Below are 16,684 nucleotides of genomic sequence, written 5' to 3' on the forward strand. Positions count from 1 at the left end.
TTCCCCAGGACCCCTATAGGGATACAAGAATGCCAAAGCATGGATTCCATAAAAATTCCATGGAATTTATGATATAACTGACGAGTTGAAAGGAATAAAATTTATGTTAAAAAATACAGATGATAGATAATAGCCTCATTTTCTAAGAAGCATGTAACTTGCAGGCCAAAGCTGCCCAACATGGTGGTTAAGCCTAGGTTCTTCAGGACTCCTTGAATGTGAATCTCAGCTCTAAATACTTATGGGCAGGTTGACTTTAGGCAGCTTACCTAATCTCTCTAAGCTGGAGTTTCCTCACCTATAAAAAAGTAATATTAATTGTTTTTATAGCATAGGATCATGTGTGGATTAAATGAACAAAACGTGTCAAAGCATTTTGCACAGTGCCCATCATATGCCATGCACTCAATGTCAGTTGTTATTATTATTATCCTTAGTGAAGCATAATTCAGTTGGTAAACAGAGCATGTAACTGACCTGGATACAGTGCAGATACATTCCTAAGTATCATATAAAAGAAGGGCCCATTAGTTCTAGTTTTCTTTTTCTCAATATTAGAGTAGGATAAAGTCATGGTTGATTAATAAAAATAAAAATAGACATTATATAAATCCGTGTAACTGAAGATTCTAAAATAATTGAGTCATTCTTCTATTTTTCACTTATTCAATTAGTATTTATTCAGAGTATAGTACAAGTAGGTCACTTTAATTAATACTGTAACACATACTTGAACTTATTTCCACCTACAGATGAACAATGCTAATAAGGAATAAGTCCCCAATTCTTTGCATAAATTTGTTCAGTTAGACAAAATGAAAAAAATGCTTTCAGTCATCAAAACTAAACTATTGAAACTTTGAAAAAACTTATATCTTTTAAGATTAAATTTTGAATTGGATCTGAGATATTCTGAAGTATACTGGCAGGGGAGAGTGGAATGAGGTTAGTGGAGTGAATACAAACATCAACTCTCTACAGTACGATGTAAAGGAATACAATCACTAAATTTCAGAGGGAACAGAAACAGGGTTTTCCTCTGCCTCCCGGCCTGGAATGCAGTGGCAATCATGGCTCAGTGCAGCCTCAAACTCCTTGGCTCAAGTAATCCTCCTGCCTCAGACACCCAAGTAGCTGGAACTACAGGCAAGCACCATCCCTGACTAATTTCTTTTTTATTTTTTGTAGAGACAGGGTCTTACTATGTTGCCCAGGCTGGTCTTAAGCTCCTATCCTCATGTGATCCATCCTCCTTGGCCTCCCAAAGTTCTGAGATTACAGGTGTGAGCCACCACACCTGGCCTAAAATTCTTTACATTTAAAACCAATGCATTATATTATTAGAATAAAGGATAAAAATAAGGTTTGCATTTGTACCGTCCATGAAACATGATGAACAAGAAGAATTTGAATAAATTGAAAGCAACATAATCTGTGTAATAGTTTGGGAATTAGAACTCCTTTTGCTCATAAGACATTAATTCTTTATTAAAGAAAATATGACTGAACCTTTATTCTATGTGTTTTTCAAATAGAAGCAAATACTGAAATTATAAAAGCTTATTTTTCTTTATTAGAATATTTTTTCAATTCTGATTTGTCACAATTTAGATTGTTTTTCTAGGAATAAGTAGAAATTTAGAAAATATAATTTTTATTTATACATTTATCCATTCAATACACATTTCAAGACCTCTCTATTGCATCCTTTTTGGTAGCTATAGGACAAAGAAATAAAATAATCCAAGAGAGACCCACAAATGTATATTTATAACACAGTAATAAGCACAAATAAATGTGGAGTTATTTAAGAATGTAGGATGGTACATGCCCTACTGGGTACGGGGACTTCTACAAGACACAAGACCAGATTAAAGTCTTAAAAGATAATCTGGGGTTAGTCAAGCAGGTAGAAGTATGAAGAGCACTTTCTGAGTGGAATCTCTATGTGCCAAGTCTAGCTCAAGAGACTGGATAGAGATCAGCAATTTGGAGCATGTGATATTAAGAAATGGCGAAGGTGAGCCTACAGAGATTCCACGTGGTACCTGTCACTTTAAGTTGCATAGTGAGGTTTGTGTTTGAGAAAGTGGACTCAGGCAGCCATGCAAAAGAGGCATCGATAGAAAAGGAAACTGAGGTAGGAAAATCAAGGCATTAACTGTTGTAGCTGGTGTGAGCGGACTTGGGGAGGCAATGGGGTGGATTCATGAGCTACTAAAAAGGCCAAAGGAACAGGGATTCTTGACCCGTAAGTATTATAATTCATACAGAAGAAGCAAATATCACAATGAGTTCTAGATCTGGGTCTGAGCAGCTAGATGTTCGGATAATAATAAAAAGACTGCAAAAGAAGATCTGCACTTTGGCATAAATGAATATGAAAGTATCTGGGAATTTTATGCCATCATTAAATCTACTTATTATGCTGAAAATCCTTGTTAGCTGGAAAGATTAAAAGAATTTCCCAATGTGCCTAATACATAAACTTGGAGTAGTTTTCCTACTTCAGCTTTTATGCTGCTTATTATTTGTAGTCAATTTATGGGTGGTCAGTATTAGTTAAACCATTTATCATCTTTATGAGATTGGTTAATAGAAGCAGTCCATTTCTAATCCAACAGTGGTGATTTTCTAGAAGACCTCTAGAGAGACTATTAAAAGCCAAAAATCAACTTTAATTTTTGAGTACTTTTTCTACTTAAGGTTACTGAAACAAATTCTTTGCTAGAAAAAACTAAATAGCACTGCCAATTTAAAATTCAATTTATTATAGAAATATTTCCGATTATTTTATCTTCAGGAAGCAATTCTTCTTACTTGAAAACTGTATCAGCCTCAATGGTCAGTGGTAGTAAAATGGAAGCATGCATACTGCAGATGAGCTACATACTTGTTTTCTTGTGTTCTATACAGTCCCAGTTACAAATACACTCCTTTGAATTGTATTTAGTCAAACAGCAGGTTTGACTAATAGTCCCTGAATTCAAATAGTTTAGATTAGTTAAACTGATTGGTTATCTGCCTAATATTATATGGATATCACCCAAGACGATGTTGTTAAAATAACAATGAATCAAACTAAAATAAATGCATGGCCCTGAGACCAAGAATAAAAAGCAGTTTGCCATTACCCAGGGATGTATTCAAGTTCAAGAAACTTATATGTTGAGTTAATATGCTTTACAACAAAATACTGCATTTTGCTATAGCAACAAAGTATTGAGCAGCTTCCAAGTCACTACCTGATGTGTATTCTTCATAGTAGCAATACTGGTAAACATTAGTTATCATATAATTTTCACTACCAAAATTTTATATTTTTCTTAGCCAATACATGGAATAAGTTTTTATAAAGTATTTCTTTCAAATCATTGAATTCTTCCTCCCTAACCTTTAAATCCCGTAGTCACCAAGAATCATGGGTTCCTCACCATCACTCTTTGCTTCTGTTCTTAAAGTTGTTGCTCCATGAGCAGTGGGACACTGGACCCACCAGCTCCAAGGACACATCATGGTCATTTACCTGGTACCCCGTGGCATGATTTTAATATTTCAAGCACTGATAACTTTTCAGATCGATTCAGATTTCATAAGATTTGATTACAGTGAGTTTATAAAATATTTCAGTTATATATGCAATAGAAACGAAGTATCCTATTTTTGAAGATAAGTCTAAGATTCGCAGCAATATAAAAGAAGTACTTTAGTACTTCTGGATTTCAGTCAAGGGAATTATAATTGTAAAGCTCTAATAATACATGTTTAGATATTTAACCAGCCATAGATATCAGGAAGCCAGGTATTAAATCAAAGACACCAGGAAACCATGAGTCACAAAAGCATCAGTGTAGCAGCGTTGTATGTATTACGACTATATGGACCTGCACCCTAAAACATGAACAATAGTGTACCTTAGGAAGTTCAAAACCCTACTTAAAGACTAAGAAGCACTTTAGCCAGGTGGGGAAAGCAGTAGTTATGAGTGGAATAAAGACTGGGAAATTTGCTTTTTTAGTGACAGAGCTTTAGGGCAAGCACAGTTTTACTTACTTGCCTTAAGTCAATATTTCCAGATAAAAGCTGTTTTTCTTGTGGAGATTGTACAATAACTATCACTAGCAAATGCAGAAAGTATTCATTTCAGCTTAGTAAAGACATACTTTTTCACTATCGCAGAAAGATGATCTTTACATGAAAATTGTTACACATACGTCTATAATAAGCATGATTTAAAAAAAATAACTTTCTAAGACAAATGGCAAAGGCTTTCTTTTTCGTGAATTCTTTGGTAATAAACAGGTTTTGAGTGATTTCTGTTCTATGAAGTATTAAGTGATTTTGCTGATATCCGTTCTGTGTGTCCTTTGAAGATCAGAATATAATTAATTTTATTCTGGTCTAATACATTTTTTTTCCGATTTGCATTGCTTTTATGTAACATAATTACAAAATGAAAATATACCTTTAGAACTGAGATAGCATATATTATTGATGAAGCTCCTGCTGAGCATGTTGCATAAGCTTTTCATCCTTTTAAAACTAAAAACTCAGAGGCTCGTAACAGGAAGGATAAACAAAGCTGAAATGTGAACTCTGTTTATCGTCCCATGATTCTTGACATGATGTTTTGCATTCACTGGCCGGTAGATTCCTGAGTTAAATAAAGCATAATGAAAGATAATTAGTATGTTCTGGTTTTTCTATAGTAACTTACTATTGCTTTAGCAAAGCAAAAAGTACTGGGAAGTGAGGGATCCAATCTACCGCCAAAACAAAGAGTTCCTATTCTAATGTTGATGAACTAAGAAATTTTGAACCTAATCTGCAAAAAAGGTTAGCTAATGTGCATAAGTTTACACCCCCAAATGTATGGCAATATATGAGAATAAAATAATAGAAAATCCAGAAAATTTGAGAGGAAAACAAATAAAGCTACATGAAAAACTGTAAAAGAAACTAGCCCATGGTGATAAAACAAAATATACAGCCAGCACAGAAGATTTACTTCTGGATTGGTGGCTATGTGTCTTCTGGTGAAAAAAGATAGTATTTATTTTTGTATAACTATTCTGTAGATTTTCCCCTACAATAGTGTAAACAAGCATATTCAAGCACATCATAAATGACCAGGTTTTTTATGGAACTAAAAAAACAAGTAACTGATTAATAGACAGCCTACATATATTGAATTTTACCTTTTATTTGGACTATCACTCGGAAGTAACTTACATTTTTTCTGAGCCTAGGAACATTATTTTCTATACCATTGCTATCATCTGATTTCCTGCATAGAAAACAAAAAAGAAAATTACTAAATGTTTATATTACAAAAAATTAAGTCAGTACATCACTGATATCATGATTATCTGGTTAAAATGTAAAATGTCAATACAGACAGAACTCTTTTTTCCTAAAAATGTTTTACTTAAAATGTTGAATTTATTTTGATGACATCGCTTGAAGGGGAGCTGTTTCCACAGATAATAGTAACAAAGGCTTAGATTGATTTTATGCACAGGGAGAATTGCTTCTCCCCACGCATGAGTGAGGACTTAGGCATAAAGACCGTAACTGATGTGTGGTTTTGGAAACATGCAAGGTAACAGCTAATTAGGTCAGCCAATATGTGTGATTTGGGTGCTATATACTTTATGCTTATTACACTGAATTAGTGGTTAAACATGGTTCTTTTCCCACCCAAAGTTCATCAAAGCAGCACTACAAACATGGGCCTCAGATTCTAAAGATGAACTAAAACTAAATAATCAGTATGCATAATGAATACCTTGTCCTTCAAGGTCTTGGGGCAGGCTTCAAGTATCAAATGATAACACGTATCATAAGACAGTGTTACTTATAATTAATTAATAATATTTTCTAAAAAAAAAAGAAAAAGAAAAAGAAATCCCACCGAGTCCTTCTTTTTCTTTTGTGTGTACTCTTCAAAAGCAGAATAATGGCCACTAAAAAACCACCTCAGCAACTATTTCAAGAAATGGTTTGAGGGGCATCAAAACACTCATTGCTCTGAATGAGTTCAAGTGCCCTTGATATTTGTATACAATCTAAAGATAGTGAAATACCCTAAAGGTAAGAAAAACTAAAACCCTTCAGTGATCTTTATGGTGTTGTACATGATGAGCACAAGATGTACATTATCCCAACTTTCGGAAAAAAATTCATTTTTTACACTATAGATTGGATCAATTTTACATTGTTTAGAAGTGATAGTCCATTCTACACTGTTCTGGCACCATCCTTTCAGAGTGTTTTAAATTAGAATGCAACCACCAAATGTGAGCTAGAGGAATGGTTAGAGACAGTGGAAGGCAGAGCTGGGGCAGTAGAGGAATCTGAGCAAGGTTCTGTCTTCGAATATGTCAATGACTGTCATGTTTTTTATATGATGCTAGGAATAAGAAAAAGACCAATACATGGAAATCAGAAAGATTTAAATTTCAAATCAACATAAATAAGATGTCTATGTTCTCCGGAAAGATAAGGGATTGTCTTGGAAGAGATACAATTCCCTTCGAACTATAGGAGTCTATGATTCTAAGACAACACTGCTTTTTCCTATCTGGGGTTACAGGATTTCTGATGTAGTTATTTTGTGCCCTTAATTTGGAAGCTCATATCACATTGATTTATTTTACCAGCCTACATGAACTGAGTAAACACGATTATTTCAATAATGTCTACAAACATCTAAATGACAACTGTCTGCACCACTCCTGGTATCTGTGTCTGTAACACTCACTCCACAGAGCTCCTGTTGGCTGATAAACTCTGCCATTTTGTGTTGGTAATAGTTGCTCAGGCCTTCCACTTCTCAGGTTTTTTAAAGCAACTTTAATCTAGCCTCGTTTTCCTGGTCCCCAGCCCTTGGCTCTGTTGTTCAGACTTTATCCCAGTCTTAGGCACCTCTGTTACTGGCCTCCACACTCAGTTCTCTGGCTTGGAGGAACTAGGAACTCCCATCTTTGCCAAACTAAATTACATCCCTGGTGATTTTATTCCCAGACCTCCTCATGCTTAACTCTAAACAAAGGAGGCTGTGTAAGAGAAACTGTGGCACAATTTATGTTCTCTGAATGACAATAACTAGTAGAATTCTAGGCCAGTGATTTTCAACAGACAGAGGATCAAAACCATGTTAGATGTTTTCAAGAAATATAGATGCCATAGGCCCAACCCAAGAGGTTCTGATCCAGGAGATTCAGTAAGCTCCGAGCAACTTTATTTTTAAAAAGACTCTTAAGTGATCAAAGCAGCCAGGGTTGAAAACCATTGCTTTAAAGAAATAATATTAAATACTTCCTGATGGTTACTGCACACCTTCTGTGTACCAAAACCTATGCTATGCATTTATACATAGTATTCATTCCATCCAATAGTCTCATGTGGTAAATAATATTATTAAACCCATTTTGTAGCGGGGAAAGCAGAAGTCTAGAGCAGTGCAGGCAGTAAGTGATGAAGAGGGATTCTCATGCAGGCAGGTAGACTCGGAATGCCACTTTTCACCACCACATGGGTGTATACAGAAAATTCTCCTCTGCTTTTTTTCCCCCACCAACTGCAAACATTTCATTCAATTTTATATTTCCCTGTATTTTACTCAAGTGAAAAATGATCTGTAAAGAATAATACTCACAGCTGTTCAATCTGCTCAAATTCTCTCCCCTCATCTGTGTAAAAAAAGAAGAATTTTACTATGAAGTTGATTTGTCATTTTTATGGAACACATGTGCTCAATTAAATCTCCCTCCTAAGTAAAAAAGTACTGTGCTCTTTCTCCTGTTTGAAATGAAGGAGAGACATGACACCTTAGACAGCTACAGCTCCTTCATCTGCACTACAGACCTTATCTGCTTTTCTGATCAAACATAGTTTACCGGCCTGGTATTTTCAAAAATATGACTGATTAGTTTGTCATTATTTAAATTATTAAAAATTTAGTACAAAATCAGGAAAGAATACAGGATGTAAGGTCAATTTTCTCGAGGGATTATGGCTTTCTCAACCTGTAACCCATCAGGCACAGGCTGCAAAAATAGAAAAATAGGAAATGGCAGGACAGTGGTTTTTTTTTTTTTTTTTTTTAGGGAGTTTCACTCTGTCACCCAGGCTGGAGTGCAGTGGCGCGATCTTGGCTCAGTGCAACCTCTGCCTCCCGGGTTGAAGGGATTCTCCTGCCTCAGCCTCCCAAGTAGCTGAGATTACAGGTGCCTACTACCACACCCAGCTAATTTTCTTTGTATTTTCAGTAGAGACGGGGTTTTACCATCTTGGCCAGGCTGGTCTCGAACTCCTGACCTCATGATCCAACTGCCTCAGCCTCCCAAAGTGCTGGGATTATAGGCATGATCAACCGCGCCCAGCCAGGACAGTCTCTCTTTGATGAGGAACTTTGGAATGGTTAATAAAATATTTTTTGAAATGATTATCTAAGTGAAATAAAAATTGTTTCTTTGAGATCTTTGATATTAAGCTATCACAGATTTTTCTAATATTCCAGTGCCAGAATGCATGTCACCTAATTGGTGCTTAGGTACCAGTAGCACCAAAAAAGGGGAGGGTGGGGTGGGGAAGAGAAAGAAAAAAAGGCATTTTTAATACTAAGTTTTTACAGAAACTGAAACAGAAAGATCATTGATATATGTTCCTAGCTCACTGTCACCAATACTGCTCCACATAAGAAAATTAATATTTTTCCCCAAAAATCCTAAAGTCATTGCAATGTATCAAATCATAATCCAAATCATAAGTAAATGATACTTATAATTAACTGATAATATTTTCTAAAATAAAGAAATCCCACCTGAGTGCTTCTTGTTCTTTTGTGTGTACTTTTCACAAAGCAGAATGATGGCCACTAGAAGAACCACCTCAGCCACTATTGCAAAAAATGGTTTGAGGGGCACCAAATAGCTCAGCACCACAAGCTCAATGTGTTCTTCACTCTCGCCTAATTGGAAGAGTGCACGGCACCAGTAAGATCCCCCATCTTCCTCCAACAGTTGTTTTATCTTCAGCTTTGTTTCGTTAGCATATGTTTCATTGATCACATACTTATTCATTTGAACACCAACAGGAACCTAATATAAGGAGACATTAAAATCCATTCCTATCAGAGTACGTAAAAGATACATGATGTAGTTTTTGAGTGAAAGCTCTAAGATAATGCTGACAAAATTGCTTACTGGAGAAAGGCATATTAAAATGTGTGAGAGGTTATTTATAACAGACTTAAGTCTTATCAGAGTCTGATCTCCCAGGGAGCAAAGAAAAGATGTATGCATTGCTGTTAAGGATTTAGCACTGAATGTTTAAAACTACAAAGAAGCAAGTAGGTCATCATGGCTAAATATTACATAAGAATTAAAAACAGAAAAATCCCAGTCATCTGAGTCTCACATTCCTATCCTTGCCTAGTGCCTTAGTCAAAGTACTTTTTTCTTCACAAGCACAGGCGCACATTCAAACAACTACCACCCTCGAAGCTCGAAGCTACTATTTCTGATCATTCCTATAAAGGAAAATCACTCATCTGGACAATGGGATTTCCCCAGGCTGGAAATGAAGATGAAATGTTCAGGCCTTTCGAACTGATATAGATAGACTAGAGGGAACCCTCTGTGGGCCAAGGGTCTGAAGTGAACTGCACACCTTCTATCTTTACATAAATGAATTTCTTTGTCTCTCAGATAAGCTGGCTTCTAAGATTTCCTGGGTTTTCCACAGCCTCACAAGGTGCCATACTAAGCTATTTAGGGCTGTTTTATTTCATCTATTTAAATTAAATTTTATTCCCAAGCCATTGGATGCTTTCCCTGCTCCATCATTCAACTGCACTGTTCAATAAACACTAATCTGGATCCATATATTTGCAGGGATTATCCAAGGAAGAACTGTCTGTGAGTATATTATTTGTGCAAAAAAAAATTACAGCGATCTGGCACCATGTTCACGGCACTGTCTGGGATGTTTGGTACTGACTGATCACAGCTGATCAATCAAAGTACCATATTTTTAATAAGTACCCTGCTGCTTCTGATGCACATGGTTGGTCTATATTTGAATAGGCATTTGTGCTAAAGTTTTGACCTATGCCCTATTCCCCAGACTTTTCTCACACCCTAATACAACTCACGCTTAGAGTCAAATTAAGAGGATAATTACTAGAAAAGCAATGGACAGAAGCACCGGTACATCTAAAACGACATTTTCAACATCTGATATAATTAGGTGGAGGCTAATATTTTTCACATATTGTTGTATCACATACATATCCATAAATAAAGCTGTGTATTTCAAATACCACAGTTGACATTTGTTTTTACAAATTTACAGTTTAAAAAGTTACATATACACAATGATTGCCTTTCCTCAACATCCATCAGAAGACAAGCAGGAGCAGGTACGGCTTAGGTCTGCATCTATGGGATTTGGTTGGAGCTATTTCACTGAAAAACTAAACCTGTTGCCACAGAATCAGTCACATTCCCTTCTGAGTCCTTTATCTGCCACCCAACAATAGTCTATAATAACACCAATTCTGTCTAAAAAGTAATTTAATATTTAATTGTAACATCTACACTCCCTCATATGTTCCTTCTAGAATTATAGCTTGCCTTTAATGGAACTTTGATTGTAATGCTTATTAGCACCAGGGCAAAAGAAGGGTGTCTCTTAAAGGACAATGTCCTAAATTTTCCTGCCATTAGAGGCCATTTGGAAAGAAGACAGGAAACCAGAAATTACTTACAAAATACTCATATTTTTCTTAGTATCAGCTCTTTGAATAGCCATTTCTCTTGGTAAAAAAAAAAAGGAATTAAAAGTATTTGGCTTCTGTCAGGTATTTTAAAGGCTATTTAAAAAATGGCACTTTGATAGAACCCAAGATGTAAGTTTAAGTTAAAAAGTTTTCATTCCTTTCTCAAATAGTACCATTATTTTGCATTCTAACACAGATAATTCAGTAGCAGAAGCCCAAAAAGGTGGCTAGCATTTTTTCTAGTTACATTCATGGAATGATTTTTAAAAAGAATCTTTTCTGATGGGGTTATTTCTAAACTAGGCAACTATACATGAAATGTAACTTCTTTTCAAACAATATAAACTGTTAAACCTAAAAAACAAAGTACTAGCTAATGAAACATGAAGAGTATTTTCATATGTACAATGTAAACATGCCAAAAACCATCGAATGACAACTCCATTGATCACTGCTCTTTATGAACACATGCTAAAGAAGAAGATAGCAAAAGTATAAATCATCTTAGGAAAGTTGAGTCTGTTACAATCTTGTTATTTATTAAATAAATAGTGGCTTTTTTCGTTTTCTTCAAATCAAGGAAATATCTTACCTGCACACTCCCGTTACTATGGTACCAGGTCCAATTTAAAGGAACACAATTTTGACATTTACATGTCAAGACAGTAGAATCCCCCACATAAGAGATCAATGGCTTGTTTTTCCCATGAAGTTCAGGGACTAAGAATAAAACAGAGAAATGTATGTTACTAAAAGAGTTTAGGCAAAGGAAATGTATTAAATTTGTTGATATCGTCTCCTTTCATTGTTTCATTAATACATTATTTTATACACTTTAAGTTATATATAAATGAAACCAGTAGTAGTAATAATAGTAGATAGATTCAATATAATTGTCTCCAATGTATAGAAATGGAAGATCTATTATTGAGCCTAACAACAAAAGTATTGTTACTTTTCGGATAAGTTACAAGTTTTGGATAAGAAAGAGGCTTCATGTTTTCAAACCTGTTCTTTCTTCCCACCTACTAAGCTATCTTACAATAATTATGTTCTTCAAAGTTTTAACCTTAGGTAGCATTTGAGTGAGAAGATAAAATTTCCAGGATAGGAAATCTTTAGTTGATACTAATTTATGAGGAGCCAGCAAAGAGTTGGAGAAGGTGGGAACAAGGAACAAAGGAAAATTAACAGAAAAAGAACAGTGTAAGAAAGAAAATAATATTTAAAAACACTTTCACGTGGTTTTGTAAAAAATATATATACTAACATCTATTATGATGAATTTCCTAGTGAAGAAAGTTTGAAGTAGATTCCATTAAAAACAGAATACAAATGAGCACTGCATTTAGAAAAAATGAACTTTTTTTTAAAGTTTATTTTATTATGTCTAATAATGTAATAACGTATTTTATTATGTCTAAGGATGTAAACAACTTGGTAAAGAATATTAAAATAAAAGAGCATAAGCAGCATAATGAAAATCCTATGATGCAATCAGATCCTTCTGACTGACCTTGAAGGACGTATTATAGAAGGTAAACTTACACTGAAAACGTAGACTCATCAACAAACATCATTTTGTTGATTTTTTTTTTGTTTTACTTTTTCTAATTTTAGCAGGTTTTTGCTTTTTTGGTTTTGTGTGTCTGTGTGTGTACACATGTGTGTGTTTCTGTGTTTACTTTTTTCATTTATATGTTTAGTTTGCCAGTAGGGAAAAAGAATGGGTGAAATCATAATGTCAGCTAAAGACCTGCAGATAAGCAGAAATTTGAGCCTGGCTAAAATAGAGATTATTTTCTGAAGCCACAAGGTTCCCTATAACCTCAGAGGGAGGGCAGCCACATTTCTGAGTTCTAGGTGAAGAGGCACAAGAGAGGCACAAGAAACATTATTGCATTATTGGTGCAATGACATCTAGAGCCCTGTTAGACTAGCCTTAAACACTGCTTTGAAGTGCAGGCTTGTATTGGACACTAAGTAGTTACGGGCACAGTTTCCGCTTTCCCAGGTTGTTTATCTCTCAGATATCCTATTTCTCAATCTCAACATCTTTCTTTCTGGCAGTTGAGTCATGCTTTAGCAGGAAAATATGTGTTGAAATAGGTTCAAAATGCTGAAATGTATCCACAGGCTAAGAGTAAGATGTGGAAGAAAGGTAGTCTTGGGGAAAAACCTGGCAGAACATACACTGCTTTTCAGTATGCCTCAAAGTCACCTGCTTGGGAAGCATACTGGAAGCTGCAAGGTGCTTTTCAAGAAAGCTGGGCATTTTATGAGATTTGATGAGGAACACATGACTATGCTATTAAATCATCCCAACTAAATATTAAGATTAGGCTGTAAACTGCAGGTAACTGACAATGACTACTGACAACATGGAAAAGTTGAGACCAAAATTCTGTTTTCTTGCCATCTCTTCAGTTTTCTCGAATAAATGACTAAAATACCATAAACCATACTCTTGTTCTGCTATATATGGTTAACAACAGCAGTGTGAATTTAAATTATAAAATGTACCACGTTCATGGAACATGACATTTGTTTGAACTATTGTGGGGTTTGGGGCCACAGCTTATATTTGGAAATATTTATTAATATAAGGACAGTGAGATAGTATTCTAATGTGCCCTATTGACCTTTTCAGATTTTGCATAAAGTAGGATGCATAAGAGTGCTGGGGTTGGAATAAACCAGGTTTGAAGGTGGTGAAATTGCTGATTCAGGCTAGTGTCTAGGAAGATGGGGTTTGGATCTACCCAGTGAAAGTAACAGCCCTCTGGAGTTGTAAAATTGGAGACTATATTTGTATATTCATGAACTAGGACAAATTGGCCTAAATGTCATGTTGGTTCAAAGACTTTTAGGTGTCACCAGATTAGGAAAAGAGATTACTCCAAACAGTGAAAGACAGCTAACTATACTTCAACACTGGGATTCAGGGCTGAAGTCCCAGCTGATTCTATTATGTTACCTTTCCATACTTTGAATTTTTAGATACTTCCAGGGAAAGACAGATAGCTGACATGCAGGCTTCATTGCATTTGGTACTATCAAAATCTCATCATGACTTCCAAAAAGTTCTTTTTGGAAGAAAAATTAAATTTCTGCATACTTTCTATTAAGAGATTTTAACATTGATAAATATCATGGAAGCTTTCAGCAACTACTCAGAATATTTGACCTACTACTGAGAAACACTACAGACCATCACTCAACTTTCTCTTTCTTGAGTGACAAGTAATCAGCAACATATTAGTAGTCACAAGCTTCCAGTGTACACTTTTGCTGTCTCTTCTGTCCTGGTATCAACAATTAAACACATAAAGTCAGCAGGTTTTTGTGCATTGAAGTAATCAGTAATCTTGAGCGCCTTTTACAATCTTATAGTAGTAAATCAGCTGGTTCCCATAAAGACAGAAGCAGGGACTTTGCTGATGAATTGTTCTGAAGGCTCGGGCTCATGCACTATAGGTGGCTCATGTAGTCAATGGCAGAAAAATTTATCTTTGGCTCAATTTAAAATAGAGAATAAAACAGGCTTTTCATCCACATGCAGCTGTAATGCTTCTAAGAAAAGATAATTATTATTCTTAGGAAAAACCATAAGTAAACCATATGGAGAAATAATATAATAGGACATTTATAAAAATAAACATGTTTTAAGCCTTTCAGACCTATTAAATAACTATAATATAATATGCAGATGTCTTTAAATTCTACTCAAGTAAAATTATTTCTCCAAGCAATATTCAATTTAGATGAATTATAGAGAATTATTATTTTACCAAAGGAGATTTGAAAGGACCAACTTACTAATTTTATAAATATCTTCAAGATATAATACATACTTAAAAGTTACATTAATGTTAAATGGGCATTAAAAACAAAGTAGCTAACCTAAACTGCTTCAAGACAACTAGAAAAGAAAAAAAGTAAATATTCAGTGATTTTTTGCTTTCCTTAAAGCCTTGATTTAAGTACTAGACCTTGGGTCAATGCTCCTGACACCAGCCAAAATCAGCTTAGTTATCTCCAAATAGCTGTCATGAGGCCTTCCCTATCAATACCTGGCATTCAACATATTGGTATGTTGAAAAGTAAAATGCTTGTTAATCTTCACATTAAACACAAGAATGATCACTTCCACATAATAATTTAAGTAATAATGAAAACTTATAAGAAAAATGTATTATCTTCAATATTTAAAGCAGGTATGACTAGTATGTATTTCCAGAGCACAATGTCTTAGGAAAAAAAAAACAAAATGAAACAGTATTTAAAGTTGAATATCTTGGGAGCGCTTTAAGTCACAAGATTCTGTGAGCATTTCCTCAGGATTTGTAGGCCTTCCTTACATATTTTTTAAAAACTCAATAAAATATGTTCACTAAAATTTTGTGTATGTATTTAATATTATTTTTGCTCATTGGGAAGAAAGTAAAAAGAAACAGAAAGAGAGGGAAAAAAGAAGGAAGGAGGAAGGAAGGGAGGGAAGGAAATGAACTCGAAAGGTGGGACGGAAGAAAGGACAGGAAAAGACAGAGAAAGGAAAAGAGAGATTAAGGAAAGAGGAAGGGAAGGGTAGACGGGGCAGGGGAAGGAAAAATGAAATGCAGAAGGAAAAAGAAACTGAAAGGAAATGTATATGGTGTTATCTGGTCCTTCACTAAATTAAAGGCAAACGGAGGGGGAAAGGTTAAGAAAGAATATACATGATTAAACTAATCAAAGAATGATACTAGTTTCTGCTTTTGGAGAAACCAAGATATATAAATACAATAATTTATTATATTTACCACAGTGGAACAATTACAAAAGCATAAGAAGAAAATGAGTCTGTGAGTACAGAAGGGACGCAGTGAGGGATACAGGAGTGAACCATTAGATCACAGCAATGGCGAAGCAAACCATTCTGCTATTGATGGAGCCTTGAGGATAGCACCCACATTCTGTCACAGAAGACAGTTGGACTTCAGGATTTTTAGGAAAAGTAGAAAACACTCTTCATGTTCCCTGGGAAATTAGTGCAAAGCAGAGTCCAACACAGTCAATATGGCAACAGATTGCATTTCCCAAATACCAGTATGGATACTGTGGTTCACTAATTACCACAAAATACTGGGTTTTTCATAATGATAATTATTTAACTCAAACAACTAGTCTTTATTATGAGACTGAGACCTTCTTGAGTTTTGGTTTAATGACAGTAACAGTAAAATATTTTAACTTGTTTGTTTCCAAGGAGAAGAAATGTGCATGATATTCTGGGGCTTTTATTTACCTTTAAACCTCCTTACTTGGTGAGATAAAAAGTTGGCAACCCTTTGTGCATCTCAATATTATTTTTAAGTTTTATGGATCCTAAAATCCCATGTCCTGGAGCTATGGATATAGAACACCAACCCATGTTCTCAGAGGCTGGGAGGACAATAACTTAGAAATCTGGTGGACTATTACAAAAGCTATGAATTTAGAGGGATAAATAAAGAAATTCAGGCCACTGATATAATTCACCAATAATCCGGTAGGCTGGCCTTTTGAACTAAAACCTGTGCTGTAAATTGAGGCATAGAAGCAGGCAAGAAGTGGACTTGGCAGGGAGACAAGACTATTTTCAAGGTTGCCTCTTGTGACTCTGGAAAGCATATGATTTTCTTTCAGCTACTTTATGTTTATTATTGTAAAAATAATTTAAAAATTACAGGATTGCGAAATCTAAGAACATAATGCTGAAGTTATTAACTATTCCTCAAGTTATTAATACTGACCTTTGAAATTAAATGTTCCCTTTTGTTCCTTTTCCTCTTGAAAGAAACAAGAATAACTTCCCATTTGTTTGCTATTAATGATGGTGAACCTAAAGATAATTCAAGTTATTAGCATAGGCTTAGT

At 35.0% G+C, this 16,684-nt stretch overlaps 1 protein-coding gene across 3 annotated transcripts in view; it reads right to left on the reverse strand.

The window, feature by feature from the left end:
• Positions 1–537: 537 nt before the first annotated feature.
• EMB (embigin) overlaps positions 538–16,684 on the reverse strand; it is a 48,229-nt gene continuing 32,082 nt past the window's right edge. For all 3 annotated transcript variants that reach the window (XM_012449555.2, XM_064375963.1, XM_064375964.1), the window contains exons 4-9: positions 16,561–16,649; positions 11,379–11,506; positions 8,828–9,104; positions 7,661–7,694; positions 5,233–5,287; positions 538–4,654 (exon numbers count right to left, since the gene is read on the reverse strand). In XM_012449555.2, the coding sequence (XP_012304978.2) occupies positions 4,637–4,654; positions 5,233–5,287; positions 7,661–7,694; positions 8,828–9,104; positions 11,379–11,506; positions 16,561–16,649 (601 nt within the window). In that variant the 3' untranslated portion in view covers positions 538–4,636. The remainder of the gene's footprint in view (positions 4,655–5,232; positions 5,288–7,660; positions 7,695–8,827; positions 9,105–11,378; positions 11,507–16,560; positions 16,650–16,684) is intronic.

This window comes from Aotus nancymaae, unplaced genomic scaffold (genome assembly GCF_030222135.1).
Source record: "Aotus nancymaae isolate 86718 unplaced genomic scaffold, 86718_ANA_hifiasm-v0.15.2.pri h1tg000014l, whole genome shotgun sequence".
In the NCBI taxonomy this organism is placed as follows: domain Eukaryota; kingdom Metazoa; phylum Chordata; class Mammalia; order Primates; family Aotidae; genus Aotus; species Aotus nancymaae.